This window comes from Lynx canadensis, chromosome B1, assembly GCF_007474595.2.
Source record: "Lynx canadensis isolate LIC74 chromosome B1, mLynCan4.pri.v2, whole genome shotgun sequence".
NCBI lineage: Eukaryota > Metazoa > Chordata > Mammalia > Carnivora > Felidae > Lynx > Lynx canadensis.
Genome location: NC_044306.2, coordinates 43,358,240 through 43,373,894, shown reverse-complemented (window position 1 = coordinate 43,373,894; position 15,655 = coordinate 43,358,240). Strand labels below are relative to the sequence as shown.

At 37.0% G+C, this 15,655-nt stretch overlaps 1 protein-coding gene and 1 pseudogene across 1 annotated transcript in view; both read left to right on the top strand.

Annotated features, from left to right (window-relative positions):
* Positions 1-15,655, top strand: part of LOC115512949 (disintegrin and metalloproteinase domain-containing protein 5-like) — a 130,587-nt gene that overhangs the window by 105,893 nt on the left and 9,039 nt on the right. The window contains exons 19-20 of the mRNA XM_030314464.1: positions 12,835-12,994; positions 14,931-14,981. Coding sequence (XP_030170324.1) covers positions 12,835-12,994; positions 14,931-14,981 — 211 coding nt within the window. The remainder of the gene's footprint in view (positions 1-12,834; positions 12,995-14,930; positions 14,982-15,655) is intronic.
* On the top strand, positions 11,555-12,205 carry LOC115511661 (annotated as a pseudogene).

Genomic DNA, 15,655 nt, shown 5'->3' with positions numbered 1-15,655 from the left:
GCTTGCAGGCTTTCAGACATCCTTTCTTTTAAGCAGCAGCAAAATGGAATAGAGCCAAATATATAATTCCTTTTGACTTGAAGCTCTGCTTTATCAAGACACTTACTAAATTCAGGTGTCTGTCCATTGTGATGGCATCAGCCAGGGATCTTTTCAACAAATGTATTTGAACATGGCATACTTTGGGCTTTATTTACTAGACACAGTAGGTTTTTAGAATTGTAGAAATTAGTTTTCAGGTCTCCAAAAACTTTCATTAGCTTTGTTTCTACGGGTGTCTTCTGGTAGACCAGGTATCTTATCAATCAGTTCCTTTGCATATTTAAATTCATCATACAGGCTACCCGTTTCAAAAATTCTCATCATTTTTAAACAGTGCAAAGCACATTGGATGTCATAAGTAAAATCTTTTTTTCTTAGGGAACATGGTTTAAAGCATAGAAGTAATTTGAGTTTGTGAAATTTAAGTTTAATTACAAATAAATTACAATTTTTTTTAATATATGAAATTTATTGTCAAATTGGTTTCCATACAACACCCAGTGCTCATCCCAAAAGGTGCCCTCGTCAATACCCATCACCCACCCTCCCCTCCCTCCCACCCCCCATCAACCCTCAGTTTGTTCTCAGTTTTTAAGAGTCTCTTATGCTTTGGCTCTCTCCCACTCTAACCTCTTTTTTTTTTCCTTCCCCTCCCCCATGGGTTTCTGTTAAGTTTCTCAGGATCCACATAAGAGTGAAACCATATGGTATCTGTCTTTCTCTGTATGGCTTATTTCACTTAGCATCACACTCTTCAGTTCCATCCACGTTGCTACAAAAGGCCATATTTCATTTTTTCTCATTGCCACATAGTATTCCATTGTGTATATAAACCACAATTTCTTTATCCATTCATCAGTTGATGGACATTTAGGCTCTTTCCATAATTTGGCTATTGTTGAGAGTGCTGCTATAAACATTGGGGAACAAGGTCCCCTATGCATCAGTACTCCTGTATCCCTTGGATAAATTCCCAGCAGTGCTATTCTGGGTCATAGGGTAGGTCTATTTTTAATTTTCTGAGGAACCTCCACACTGCTTTCCAGAGCGGCTGCACCAATTTGCATTCCCACCAACAGTGCAAGAGGGTTCCTGTTTCTCCACATCCTCTCCAGCATCTATAGTCTCCTGATTTGTTCATTTTGACCACTCTGATTGGCGTGAGGTGATATCTGAGTGTGGTTTTGATTTGTATTTCCCTGATAAGGAGTGATGTTGAACATCTTTTCATGTGCCTGTTGGCCATCCGGATGTCTTCTTTAGAGAAGTGTCTATTCATGTTTTCTGCCCATTTCTTCACTGGGTTATTTGTTTTTCGGGTGTGGAGTTTGGTGAGCTCTTTATAGGTTTTGGATACTAGCCCTTTGTTTGATATGTCATTTGCAAATATCTTTTCCCATTCCGTTGGTTGCCTTTTAGTTTTGTTGGTTGTTTCCTTTGCTGTGCAGAAGCTTTTTATCTTCATGAGGTCCCAGTAATTCACTTTTTGCTTTTAATTCCCTTGCCTTTGGGGATGTGTCGAGTAAGAGATTGCTACGGCTGAGGTCAGAGAGATCTTTTCCTGCTTTCTCCTCTAAGGTTTTGATGGTTTCCTGTCTCACATTCAGGTCCTTTATCCATTTTGAGTTTATTTTTGTGAATGGTGTCAGAAAGTGGTCTAGTTTCAACCTTCTGCCTGTTGCTGTCCAGTTCTCCCAGCACCATTTGTTAAAGAGACTGTCTTTTTTCCATTGGATGTTCTTTCCTGCTTTGTCAAAGATTAGTTGGCCATATGTTTGTGGGTCTAGTTCTGGGGTTTCTATTCTATTCATTGGTCTATGTGTCTGTTCTTGTGCCAATACCATGCTGTCTTGATGATTACAACTTTGTAGTAGAGGCTAAAGTCTGGGATTGTGATGCCTCCTGCTTTGGTCTTCTTCTTCAAAATTACTTTGGCTATTCGGGGCCTTTTGTGGTTCCATATGAATTTTAGGATTGCTTGTTCTAGTTTCGAGAAGATTGCTGGTTCAATTTTGATTGGGATTGCATTGAATGTGTAGATAGCTTTGGGTAGTATTGACATTTTGACAATATTTGTTCTTCCAATCCATGAGCAGGGAATGTCTTTCCATTTCTTTAAATCTTCTTCAATTACCTTCATAAGCTTTCTATAGTTTTCAGCATACAGATCTTTTACCTCTTTGGTTAGATTTATTCCTAGGTATTTTATGCTTCTTGGTGCAATTGTGAATGGGATCAGTTTCTTTATTTGTCTTTCTGTTGCTTCATTGTTAGTGTATAAGAATGCAACTGATTTCTGTACATTGATTTTGTATCCTGCAACTTTGCTGAATTCATGTATCAGTTCTAGCAGACTTTTGGTGGAGTCTATCGGATTTTCCATGTATAATATCATGTCATCTGCAAAAAGCAAAAGCTTGACTTCATCTTTGCCAATTTGGATGCCTTTGGTTTCCTTTTGTTGTCTGATTGCTGATGCTAGAACTTCCAGCACTATGTTAAACAACAGCGGTGAGAGCGGGCATCCCTGTCGTGTTCCTGATCTCAGGGAAAAAGCTCTCAGTTTTTCCCCGTTGAGGATGATGTTAGCTGTGGGCTTTTCATAAATGGCTTTTATGATCTTTAAGTATGTTCCTTCTATCCCGACTTTCTCAAGGGTTTTTATTAAGAAAGGGTGCTGGATTTTGTCAAAGGCCTTTTCTGCATCGATTGACAGGATCATATGGTTCTTCTCTTTTTTTTTGTTAATGTGATGTATCACGTTGATTGATTTGCGAATGTTGAACCAGCCCTGCATCCCAGGAATGAATCCCACTTGATCATGGTGAATAATTCTTTTTATATGCCGTTGAATTCGATTTGCTAGTATCTTATTGAGAATTTTTGCATCCATATTCATCAGGGATATTGGTCTGTAGTTCTCTTTTTTTACTGGGTCTCTGTCTGGTTTAGGAATCAAAGTAATACTGGCTTCATAGAATGAGTCTGGAAGTTTTCCTTCCCTTTCTATTTCTTGGAATAGCTTGAGAAGGATAGGTATTATCTCTGCTTTAAACGTCTGGTAGAACTCCCCTGGGAAGCCATCTGGTCCTGGACTCTTATTTGTTGGGAGATTTTTGATAACCGATTCAATTTCTTCGCTGGTTATGGGTCTGTTCAAGCTTTCTATTTCCTCCTGACTGAGTTTTGGAAGAGTGTGGGTGTTTAGGAATTTGTCCATTTCTTCCAGGTTGTCCAATTTGTTGGCATATAATTTTTCATAGTATTTCCTGATAATTGCTTGTATCTCTGAGGGATTGGTTGTAATAATTCCATTTTCATTCATGATTTTATCTATTTGGGTCATCTCCCTTTTCTTTTTGAGAAGCCTGGCTAGAGGTTTGTCAATTTTGTTTATTTTTTCAAAAAACCAACTCTTGGTTTCGTTGATCTGCTCTACAGTTTTTTTAGATTCTATATTGTTTATTTCTGCTCTGATCTTTATTGTTTCTCTTCTTCTGCTGGGTTTAGGCTGCCTTTGATGTTCTCCTTCTATTTCCTTTAGGTGTGCTGTTAGATTTTGTATTTGGGATTTTTCTTGTTTCTTAAGATAGGCCTGGATTGCAATGTATTTTCCTCTCAGGACTGCCTTCGCTGCGTCCCAAAGCGTTTGGATTGTTGTATTTTCATTTTCGTTTGTTTCCATATATTTTTTAATTTCTTCTCTAATTGCCTGGTTGACCCACTCATTTGTTAGTAGGGTGTTCTTTAACCTCCATGCTTTTGGAGGTTTTCCAGACTTTTTCCTGTGGTTGATTTCAAGCTTCATAGCATTGTGGTCTGAAAGTATGCATGGTATAATTTCAATTCTTGTAAACTTATGAAGGGCTGTTTTGTGACCCAGTATATGATCTATCTTGGAGAATGTTCCATGTGCACTCGAGAAGAAAGTATATTCTGTTGCTTTGGGATGCAGAGTTCTAAATATATCTGTCAAGTCCATCTGATCCAATGTATCATTCAGGGCCCTTGTTTCTTTATTGACCATGTGTCTAGATGATCTGTGCATTTCTGTAAGTGGAGTGTTAAAGTCCCCTGCAATTACCACATTCTTATCAATAAGGTTGCTTATGTTTATGAGTAATTGTTTTATATATTTGGGGGCTCCGGTATTCGGCGCATAGACATTTATAATTGTTAGCTCTTCCTGATGGATAGACCCTGTAATTATTATATAATGCCCTTCTTCATCTCTTGTTACAGCCTTTAATTTAAAGTCTAGTTTGTCTGATATAAGTATGGCTACTCCAGCTTTCTTTTGGCTTCCAGTAGCATGATAAATAGTTCTCCATCCCCTCACTCTCAATCTAAAGGTGTCCTCAGGTCTAAAATGAGTCTCTTGTAGACAGCAAATAGATGGGTCTTGTTTTTTTATCCATTCTGATACCCTATGTCTTTTGGTTGGCACATTTAATCCATTTACATTCAGTGTTATTATAGAAAGATACGGGTTTAGAGTCTTTGTGATGTCTGTATGTTTTATGCTTGTAGTGATGTCTCTGGTACTTTGTCTCACAGGGTCCCCCTTAGGATCTCTTGTAGGGCTGGTTTAGTGGTGACAAATTCCTTCAGTTTTTGTTTGTTTGGGAAGACCTTTATCTCTCCTTCTATTCTAAATGACAGACTTGCTGGATAAAGGATTCTCGGCTGCATATTTTTTCTGTCTAGCACACTGAAGATATCGTGCCAATTCTTTCTGGCCTGCCAAGTTTCAAAAGAGAGATCAGTCACGAGTCTTATCGGTCTCCCTTTATATGTGAGGGCACGTTTATCCCTTGCTGCTTTCAGAATTTTCTCTTTATCCTTGTATTTTGCCAGTTTCACTATGATATGTCGTGCAGAAGATCGATTCAAGTTACGTCTGAAGGGAGTTCTCTGTGCCTCTTGGATTTCAATGCCTTTTTCCTTCCCCAGTTCAGGGAAGTTCTCAGCTATAATTTCTTCAAGTACCCCTTCAGCACCTTTCCCTCTCTCTTCCTCCTCTGGGATACCAATTATGCATATATTATTTCTTTTTAGTGTATCACTTAGTTCTCTAATTTTCCCCTCATACTCCTGGATTTTTTTTATCTCTCTTTCTCTCAACTTCCTTTTTTTCCATAACTTTATCTTCTAGTTCACCTATTCTCTCCTCTGCCTCTTCAATCCGAGCTGTCGTCATTTCCATTTTGTTTTGCATTTCGCTTAAAGCGTTTTTCAGCTCCTCGTGACTGTTCCTTAGTCCCTTGATCTCTGTAGCAAGAGATTCTCTGCTGTCCTCTATACTGTTTTCAAGCCCAGCAATTAATTTTATGCTATTATTCTAAATTCACTTTCTGTTATATTATTTAAATCCTTTTTGATCAGTTCATTAGCTATTGTTATTTCCTGGAGATTCTTCTGAGGGGAATTCTTCTGTTTGGTCATTTTGGATAGTCCCTGGCGTGGTGAGGACCTGCAGGGCACTTCCCCTGTGCTGTGGTGTATAACTGGAGTTGGTGGGCGGGGCCGCAGTTTGACCTGATGTCTGCCCCCAGCCCACCGCTGGGGCCACAGTCAGACTGGTGTGTGCCTTCTCTTCCCCTCTCCTAGGGGCGGGATTCACTGTGGGGTGGCATGGCCTGTCAGGGCTACTTGCACACTGCCAGGCTTGTGGTGCTGGGGATCTGGTGTAATAGCTGGGTGGGTAGGCCAGGTGCATGGGGGCAGGAGGGGCAGGCTTAGCTCGCTTCTCCTTAGGTGATCCACTTCAGGAAGGGCCCCTCTTCCGTGGGCCTCTCGTCTTCGCTTGGCTCCGGAGACTCCGTTCTGCTAATCCTCTGGCGGTTTTCTGGGTTATTTAGGCAGGTGTAGGTGGAATCTAAGTGATCAGCAGGATGCGCGGTGAGCCCAGCGTCCTCCTACGCCGCCATCTTCCCTCTCTCAATAAATTACAATTTTAATTGGGACCTGAGAAGGTCCTGTTTAACTTCTTGCCTTTTTCTAGTTACATTTTTTGAATTCTTAAACAGCCTTATTTCCATTATTTCATTGTATGAGTTGATGTCACAGCCTATGTGAAATTTTTCCCCCTAGGATTCACATATTATCAAATTGTTTCAGAGAAACAGTTTGTCAATTTCTGTTTTTACTGCAACCTTTCTTTCTATTTCAATCCTCAATGTATTGAAAAATTATAGAAGTACATTATTCTTGTCCAGCGTTTTAAGAAAAAGGTGTTATGTCAGGCCAGTATTTTCAACACATTTTCTATAGCCGGTAACACTAAGAGCAATCTTGTGCGTGTCCACTTCTGAAGAAGCATCACCTTCCATTTCATAAAGTTTAAAAAATCCCATTATGAGCTTCTACACACTTTGAGGAAACAAAAGTGACCAAAAGCTTTCATGATGAAAGCCTCTATATTACAGGTAAACATATCTCACTCCATTCAGCATTGTGTCCAAGGTGTGTAGGATATTTAGCAGGTAGGATCTTTTCCTTGTCTTTGATAAGAAGTTTATAGACTGGATGGGACTTGCAGAAGTTTACATTTGCACTGCCTGCTAAGTATGCATACAGATGAGCAAAGTGTAGTTTAGATTTGAGCAAGATAACAAAATTTTGCTTTATCTTATCTATAATTTCATTAAAATTTGCATAGAAATTAAGAAACTTTTTTAAACTTCATTTTTGAAATCAAATTACGTCAGAGCTGGAGAAATACTTTCCTGCCATATTCACTTGGTAGGACAGAATCCTTGCTACACTTAAGGGGCCAACAGATGTTTTCAAAATTTTCACATTTTTCTCCCACAGGAAATTTTAGTGTAATCAGTGAATCAGGAAATGTAACTTCATTTGGTTTGGTAGGGGAATGAGTGATAGGGCAGTGCATGTTTGTTCCTATAGTGTGCTCAAGCTAATTTGCTGGTTATTTTTGTCGGGACTTTGGTGTCTTTTGGGGAGAGAAAAGTTTTTTGTTTGTTTTTATTTGGGAAACAAAAAGTGGAGTTGATTTAAACATACTTGCTTATTTCATCCAAGAAATTTGAGATTCAACCTCCAAATGTGCTTTCACATACCTATTGCATATTCCTTTTTTATTGAGATATAATTGACATATAGCATTATATTAGTTTCAGGTGTACAGTATGATTCAATATTTGTATACATTGCTATAAGTCTAGTTAGCATCCATCACATACATAGTTGTAGGTTTTTTTTCTTGTGATGAGAACTTTTAAGGTCTATTCTGTTAGAAACTTTCAAATATGCAATACAGTATGACTTACCATAGTTACAATGCTATACATCACACTCCTAGGATTTATTTATTTTATAACTGGATGTTTGTACCTTTGACCCTCTTCATCCATTTCATTTACTGCCACTTCCACACCTCTGGCAACCATCAATCTGTTCTCTGTATCTATGAGCTTGTATTTTTTTTTTTTACATATAAATGAGATCATACAAATGTACTGTCTTTCTGTCTGACTGATTTCACTTAGCATAATGACCTTGAGGTCTATCCATGTTGTTATACATGGTAAGTCTTCATTCTTTTTATGGCTGAATAATATTCCATTATGTATATATAACCCCATTTTTTTATCCATTTATTCATTGATAGACATTTAAGTTGTGTCCATATCTTGGCTATTATAAATAATGCTGCAGTGAACATGGAGGTGCATATATAGTTTTGAGTTAGTGTTTTCATTTTCTTTGGCTATGTACCCAGAAGTGAAATTGCTGGATCATATGGTAATTCTATTTTTAATTTTTTAAAACATGTGAGGTGATATCTCCTTATGGTTTTCACTTGTATTTCCCTCTTGATTAGTGATGTTGAGCATCTTTTCATGTATGTTAGCCATTTGAATGTTTTCTTTGGAAAAATTTCTATTCATGTCTTGTGCCCATTTAAAAATCAGATTATTTGTTTGTTTTTTTTTTTTTTGCTGGTGAGTTGGATGAATTCTTAATATATTTTGGATATTAACCCCTTATTAGATATATTATTGACAAATATTTTCTCTCATTCAATGGGTTGCCTTTTAATTTTGTTGATGGTTTCCATTGCTGTGCAGCTCTTTAGTTTGATGTAGTCCCGCTTGTTTATTTTTGCTTTTGTTGTTTTTACTTTTGATGTCAGATTTCAAAAAATTATCACCAAATCAATATCAAGGAGCTTACTACCTGTTTTATTCTAGGAGTTTTATGGTTTCAAGTACATTCAAGTCTTTAAAACATTTTGAGTTAATATTTGTATATTATGTAGAATAGTCCAATTTCATTCTTTAGCATGTGGATAACCAGTTTTCCCCAATACCATTAATTTAAGAGACTGTCCTTTCCCCATTTTATATTCTTGGCTCCTTTGTCATAAAATAATTGACCATATATGTGTGGGTTTATTTCTGCATCCAAATTATTTTTGTCATATTGTGTAATATGCTCTGTTTGGTTATTTATATTTTCAATCCAGTGGTATTACAAATAGTCACGTAGGGTCACCTCATGACTGGGTGAGGGTCACCCAGTCTGGCTCTTGAGCTGGGCTCAGGTCATGATCTCACAATTCATGGGTTTGAGCCCCATGTCAGGCTTTGTGCTGACAGTGCAGAGCCTACTTGGGATTCTCTCTCTCTCTCTCTCTCTCTCTCTGCCCCCCCCTCCACTCATGTGCTATCTCTCTCAAAATAAACAAACTTAAAAAAAAATAGTCATTTAGTTTTCATGTTCAGTGATGTCCGGGTCATGCTGGTGTTAGTATTGTAATGATTCTGATTATCATCATCTGAGCTCTTAGAAAACATGATTATAATATTGACAATAAGAAAAATTATATTAGCACTCTCTTGACACAAAGCACAACAGTTAATCCAAAGACTAAGTCAAAGATGGACTGTTAATGATTTCAATACCCTTAGGCTGCACACTTAAGTCGCATCACTCAAAATGAACCACAAATTAGGGGTGCCTAGGCAGCTCAGTCACTTAAGTGTCCGACTTTGGCTCAGGTCATGATTTCACAGTCTGTGAGTTCGAGCCCCGCATGAGGCTCTGTGCTGACAGCTTAGAGCCTGGAGCCTGCTTCGGATTCTGTGTCTTCCTCTCTCTCTCTGCCCCTCCGCCGCTCATGCTCTATCTCTGTTTCTCAAAAAATGAATAAACGTTAAAAAAAAATGAACCACAAATTACAATTGTCAACATCTGCAGTCAGAGTTAAAAACAGCAACCATAGAAGGCGGATAATTTATGCTTACTCATTTGACCCCAAAACAACGTTGCTTTTAGTTCCTGTTTTTTTTAACTTCCAAATGGATTATGTTCTTTAACTTCAACCTTCCAAACCAGTTTTCGTAACTCAGAAAATTTTGCATCTCATTATTGGATTATTTGGTATTTGAGACTTCCCATATGACAACTTTGATGGTCCCAGGCAAATGTTCATGGTTGCTTTCCCTATATCACTCTGGGTCCAAATGGCAGTAGAATGGTGGCACTTGAACCTGGGATCAGAGGAAACCTTTTAATCCAACTAGTTTCCTTTGGTCAGCTGCCATAAGGTCTGTCTTAATCCCTTATATTCTGGGGCCTGTAGGTCTACTATGAAAGCTCCTCATGCAGGAAGAATCCTTTCTTATTCATGGATGAATCAGTGTTTTTTGTTTTATTAAGGCCTCCAGCTGATTGGATGAGGCCTACTCACATTAAAGAAAGCTATCAGCTTTACTTAGTCTACTGGTTTAAATGTTAATCTTATTCTAATTCACACTCACAGAAACACCCAGGATAATATTTGACCAAATATCTGAGCATGTTGTGGCCTAGTCAAGTTGGACACAAAATTAACCAGCACACACACTAATAATAGTATTTGCTAATAGGAAGATACTAGGAGCCCCTCGCTATAAAATTTTTTTGGTAAGGTATACTTACCTGTATACATAGATTCTTCTTTTTTTTTTAATTAATTAATTAGTTAATTAATTTTGAGAGAGACAGACAGAGTGAGTGGCAGAGGGGAAGAGGGGGGAAAGAGGATCTGAAGTGGGCTCCATACTAATAGCAGAGTGCCTGATGCAGGGCTTGAACTCTCAAAGCATGAGATCATGACCTGAGCTGAAGTCGGACACTCAATTTACTGAGCCACCCAGGCATCCCTGATTATTCTAAATAAACCTGGAATCTATCTGTTTATGGCAGAATAGCCAGTTGGAGAAACTGGGTAATCATGTAAGCTGCATAATTAACAGTGCCATTCATGACTACTTTACTCAAAGCTCTCATCTGTTTTTTTTCTGAAATCATTCTGAATGTAGGGGAAAAAGGAAAAGAAGGGAAACTTTTAGGAGTTGCAGCTGATGGATTCAAGCTCTTTCATGAAAAACAAAACAAAACAAAAAAACAAAAAAAAAACCCACCTTTTTTTCTGTACCTGATGTTTGCCTATAAAGTTTGGCAAGGGTAAGACCTCTGTTTTAGGGAGTCTGATTTAACAAACTCTTGAGCCATAAAGGCTAAGACATTTGGGGTAATGAAAGGGAGGAGGTGAAACACCATTAATAGTTAAATGCCTGAAAAATTCACTACATCTTTGGAATTAAGTAAAAGAAGCTTGAGGGAAGATTACTGGGGACTAATCTTAACCAATGTAAAATGGAGACCCAGAGTAAATAAGTGAATAAATATTCTTTCATGGTGGTTACTAGTAGTGCCTGTTAAAACTAGACAATAGGAGGTAAAGATGTAAGACCAGTTTTTTTGGGTTTCTAGAAATCCTACTCATGTTCTGAGGCTTTCTGGGCATATATTACATTCCTTTTTTAATAACCCATGTGGCATCATTGATTATCCAAAAGACTATAAAAGTAGCTGAGAATAAATCTGCAGTATTTGGCCAGAGAGGATGCCCTCTTCATCTGATTCACTGGCTTTCTGATTACAAATATAATGTCATCCTCATTCCAGAGGTATTGGAAACCGCAATCACAAGCACAAAGTAGACTGGAAAAGTGTTGCTCCTAGCTTGAACTGACTTGAAAAATGCTACAGGAACTAAAAGAGAAGCACTGGGGCAGTCTTCAGAGGAGTATATTAAGCCCTGACCATGCACAACTGTAGCTGGGGGGTGGCTCCTCTACTTATCATTGTTTGAACTAGCAGAGAACAGTATTCTATACCAAATTAAAAAACAAAAAAACTTGCCAATAAATTTTGGAGAAAGCAGAGCTTGATAACATTATAAACCCAGATCGGTGGCTGGTATATACAATGTGGTTGAAGTTGAGTACCCATATAGGTCAGATGCTTAGGAATGAATACAGATGTCAGCTGAGAATGAATAAGAACTGATGAGGAAAATGTAGATATTAACATCAGTCAAAAATGGGTCAAAGTCAAGTTTGGCCATGCATTCTACAAAATAATTCTAGAGCCATCTTAATTTCCTATGGCTATATATTTGATTAAAAACTTAAGAGGAGAAAGACTTTTTTCTTTCTGCCTGGTGGCAGCTATCAGCTCAAAGGTAAGCCAAGATGGGCGATTACAAGTACATCCAGGAGCTATGGAAGAAGAAGCAGTCCCATGTAATGCGCTTTCTTCTCAGGGTGTGTTGCTGGCACTATCGCCAGCTCTCTGCTCTCCACAGCCCCCTTTCCAGCCCCCCTAGCTGATAAAACCCTTAAAGCCCACAGAGTGGGAGTACAAGGCCAAACAAGGTTATGTCATACATCAGATTCGTGTGTGACATGGTGGCCATAAATGCCCAGTCCCTGAGAGTGTTACCTATGGCAAGCCTGTCCATCATGGTGTTAACCAGCTAAAATTTTCCCAAAACCTTCAATCTGTTGCAGAGGAGTGAGCTAGATGCTACTGTGGGGTTCTAAGAGTCTTGAATTCTTACTGGGTTGGCGAAGATTCCACATACAAATTCTTCGAGATTATCCTCATTGATCCATTCCATAAAGCTATTAGAAGAAACCCCTACACCCAGGGGATCACCAAACCAGTCCACAGGCACAAGGAGATGGGAAGGCTGACATCTGCAGACCACGAGAGCAGTGGCTTTGGAAAGGGCCACACTATCGGTGGTCCTCCCCATGCAGCATGGAGAAGATGCAATACTCTTCAGTTCTGCTGTTACCACTAATATAAATAATGCTTGTAAAATTCTTACCTAATAAACAATGTAGGACAGTAAAAAAATAAGAACTTAGTTAAATAATTTAGTTATTTAGTGAATACAAATTTTTAATATTTAGAAAAAATATATAATGTAAGAGAAATTAAATGCCACATTTCCCAGATTTAATTCTCATGTATAGGTACAATCCCAATACTCTCTATGATATACATGTTTGAATTTTGGATAAGCTATATCAGAAAGAAGTTGAAGAAATGGTTGTAAACATTAAAGGTATACTTCATGAAGGAAGATTACCTTCAATCAAATAAATCTATACTATAAATCTACTATAGGGTGTAAGGTTGGAAATTCCTGAGCAATAAAGCACTAGTAGCAGCCCATTTTATATTTTATATGTTAGCTTAAATGTTAATTTATATGTTAGTTTAATTCATATTTTATATGTTAGTTTTAATAGTTTGTATGTTAGTTTAATAATGTAATATATTCATAAAATATGAGTGAAATGTTTAGTGTTTGGGAATAATGTTGGTAATGATATCCTCTACATATTTTCATTTGGTTAATAAAATTTCTAATATAATTTGAAATTATGAGTATAATATGAAATTACCTATAATTTTCCATTATAGGTAAAAGTGATTTGGGGGGACGATCTACCACTCCTTCAAAACACCAATTTGAACTCATTTTCTACATTTCTCTACCTCTGCTCATCATCACTGCTGCTGTTGTAATAAAGCAGAATAAAATAAGAGAGCTGTGCTACAGGGGGGAAACTGAAAGTGACAGGTATATTTTTGTTTACTCTTACTAAATTCAATGAGTCAAGAAAAAAGTATTCCTGTTTCATCAGGGATAATCTAAGACAGGAGGTAGAACAATATGAGGCGAGGCCCAGGGAAATATTTCAAATCCGTCTGATGTCCTCCTTTTTTTTGTTGTTTCCTAGTTTTACTCCTTACTAGAACCATTCATTTTACCACTAGTATCACTTTCAGAGGAGCTATAGCTGCCAAGAGTATTGTGGAGGTCTGTTCCGCCTCTTAGTCTACCAATTCTGTCTTCAGGCTTCATGAGAGTATGTAATACTGCATCTCAAGGAATTTTTTAGATACAGGTACTCAGACCAGTGGCAAATGACTTTATTAGAATGGATCTCTCAGCTGAAAATAGTATTTATGAACCTGCTTCCATAATATTTATTTTCCTAAGTATTGATGCTGCTAATTTATAAAAACATTTCTTAACCAGAAATTACATGTGCAGTTTATAACACAGGTTAGGACACAGAAGGCAGCGTCATGAAATGGGAAAAAAATTACATTTTAGCCTCAGAAAACCTATTTTTAATGCCTAAATCTTGCATGCAGAAACTATGACACCTTGAGCAAGTGATTTAATATTTCTGTTCTTAAAATTATTCTCTATAAGAAGGACAGATTCCATATGTTTTTACTCCTATGTGGATCCTGAGAAACTTAACCAGACCATGGGGGAGGGGAAGAAAAAAAATGGTTAGAGAGGGAGGGTACCAAAGCATAAGAGACTCCTAAAAACTGAGAACAAACTGAGGGTTTATGGGGGGTTGGAGGGAGGGGTGAGTGGGTGATGGGTATTGAGGACACCTGTTGGGATGATCACTGGGTGTTGTATGGAAACCAATCTGACAATAAATTTCATAATAAAAAATATTCTCTATAACTCTATACAATGAGAGATAATAAGCTTCCCTTATTATTTTCAAAAGTATAATAAACTTTTGGGTATACAAAACTAATAAGTGAAATCACCACATTATCTGTAATCTGTTACACAAATATTTAGTCATAATTATTAAGCCCCTTATTCATAATTTACTATGTTTTCCCACAGAGCGATTTACCTCTAGTTTTAACTTCCAGGAATTGGTAGAAAGAGAAGACATGAGTATATGTTATGAAAAGAAGAAAAAAATAGGAATATATAGAAAAATTAACTGAAATTTTTGACTGCTACTTTAAGGCTTTAGCTTAATTTTACCAGAGGAGTTAGGGGTATCATAGAAGCAAAGGGCCTGTCTGTACGTATGTGGGCTTATAAATAATTCAATAAATGTAAAAGTAAGATGAGAGGAGTTAATCAACAAAGCAAGGTGGCTGATGGCATTTGTTCTAATATTAAGCATCTATCTATAGATGAATGCATAAAGTAGATGTGGTAGATATACACAATGGAATATTACTCAGCTATAAAAAATAATGAAATCTTGCCATTTATAACAACATGGATGGAACTAGAGTGTATTATGCTAAGTGAAATCAGTCGGAGAAAGACAAATATGATTTCACTCATATGCAGAATTTAAGAAATGAAACAAAGGAACAAACAAGCAAAAAAAAAAAAAAGACAAACTAAAAGCAGACTCATACATACAGAGAACAAACTGGTCGCCAGATAGGAGGTGGGTTGAGGGAATGGATGAAATAGGTGAAGGGGATTAAGACTACACTTATCTCGATGGACACTGAGTAAAATGATTGTTGAATCATTATACCATACACCTGAAGGTAATATAACACTCAGAGTATGCTAATGTAATTCAAGAAAGGCAAAAAAGAATTGTACCTGTTTTATTTTGTTGGAAAGAGACATTTAATGAGTCACTCTGTTTCTTTGAAAAATAGTCACTTAGTTGTTCAAGATTTAAAAATTTTCCCACTTAAAATAAACTTTGTCAATTTTATAGATCTGTGTCAGAAGAAAGCAGCAGTAACAGCAAATTAGCCCCCAGTGAAAGGTGAATATAGAACAACGCGATTAACCATTGTGCATTGTATGTTTTGATCATTGTTTAGGAGCACTTCAAAATTATTAATTTGAAACCAAAATATTTGTTCATAAGATTCTTTATGTTTCTCACTGTTAGTTAGCATTTATAATATGAAAAAAACAAAGCTTGCTTTCATGATATCTCAACCTCTCTTTACCAACCTACCCTAAAGGAGTGATTTTTGTGTACACTCATAAGCATCAGTAAGCACATAATTTGTGCGATTTTTTTTTGAGCATTGGTACAGAGCACTTATATCTTAATGACATTTTACTGCCACATGTAAAGAACACTGATATTATAAGGGATATCATATGTGCTTGTAGTTACACTATTATCTTAGAAAAAAATAACTGCTAGTAAGATAAAGACTTGACATTTTCATTCATTTTACTGTCTTAATTCATCTGGGAAAGTAAATTTAGAGATGAGACTATGGAGTAATCAAACAGAATATTTTGTAAAATTATATATTCCTCATTTGTTATTGGTATATAAAAATTTCCCATACCATATGATGGGTAGAATATAAAAGGAGACAATATTTTATATAGCATCCCAGATTATTTTTCAAATTCTGTCTTCATCCTTGCAGGACAAAGTTGCATGCTATGATATTTGTGTAACAAATATTGAGATAC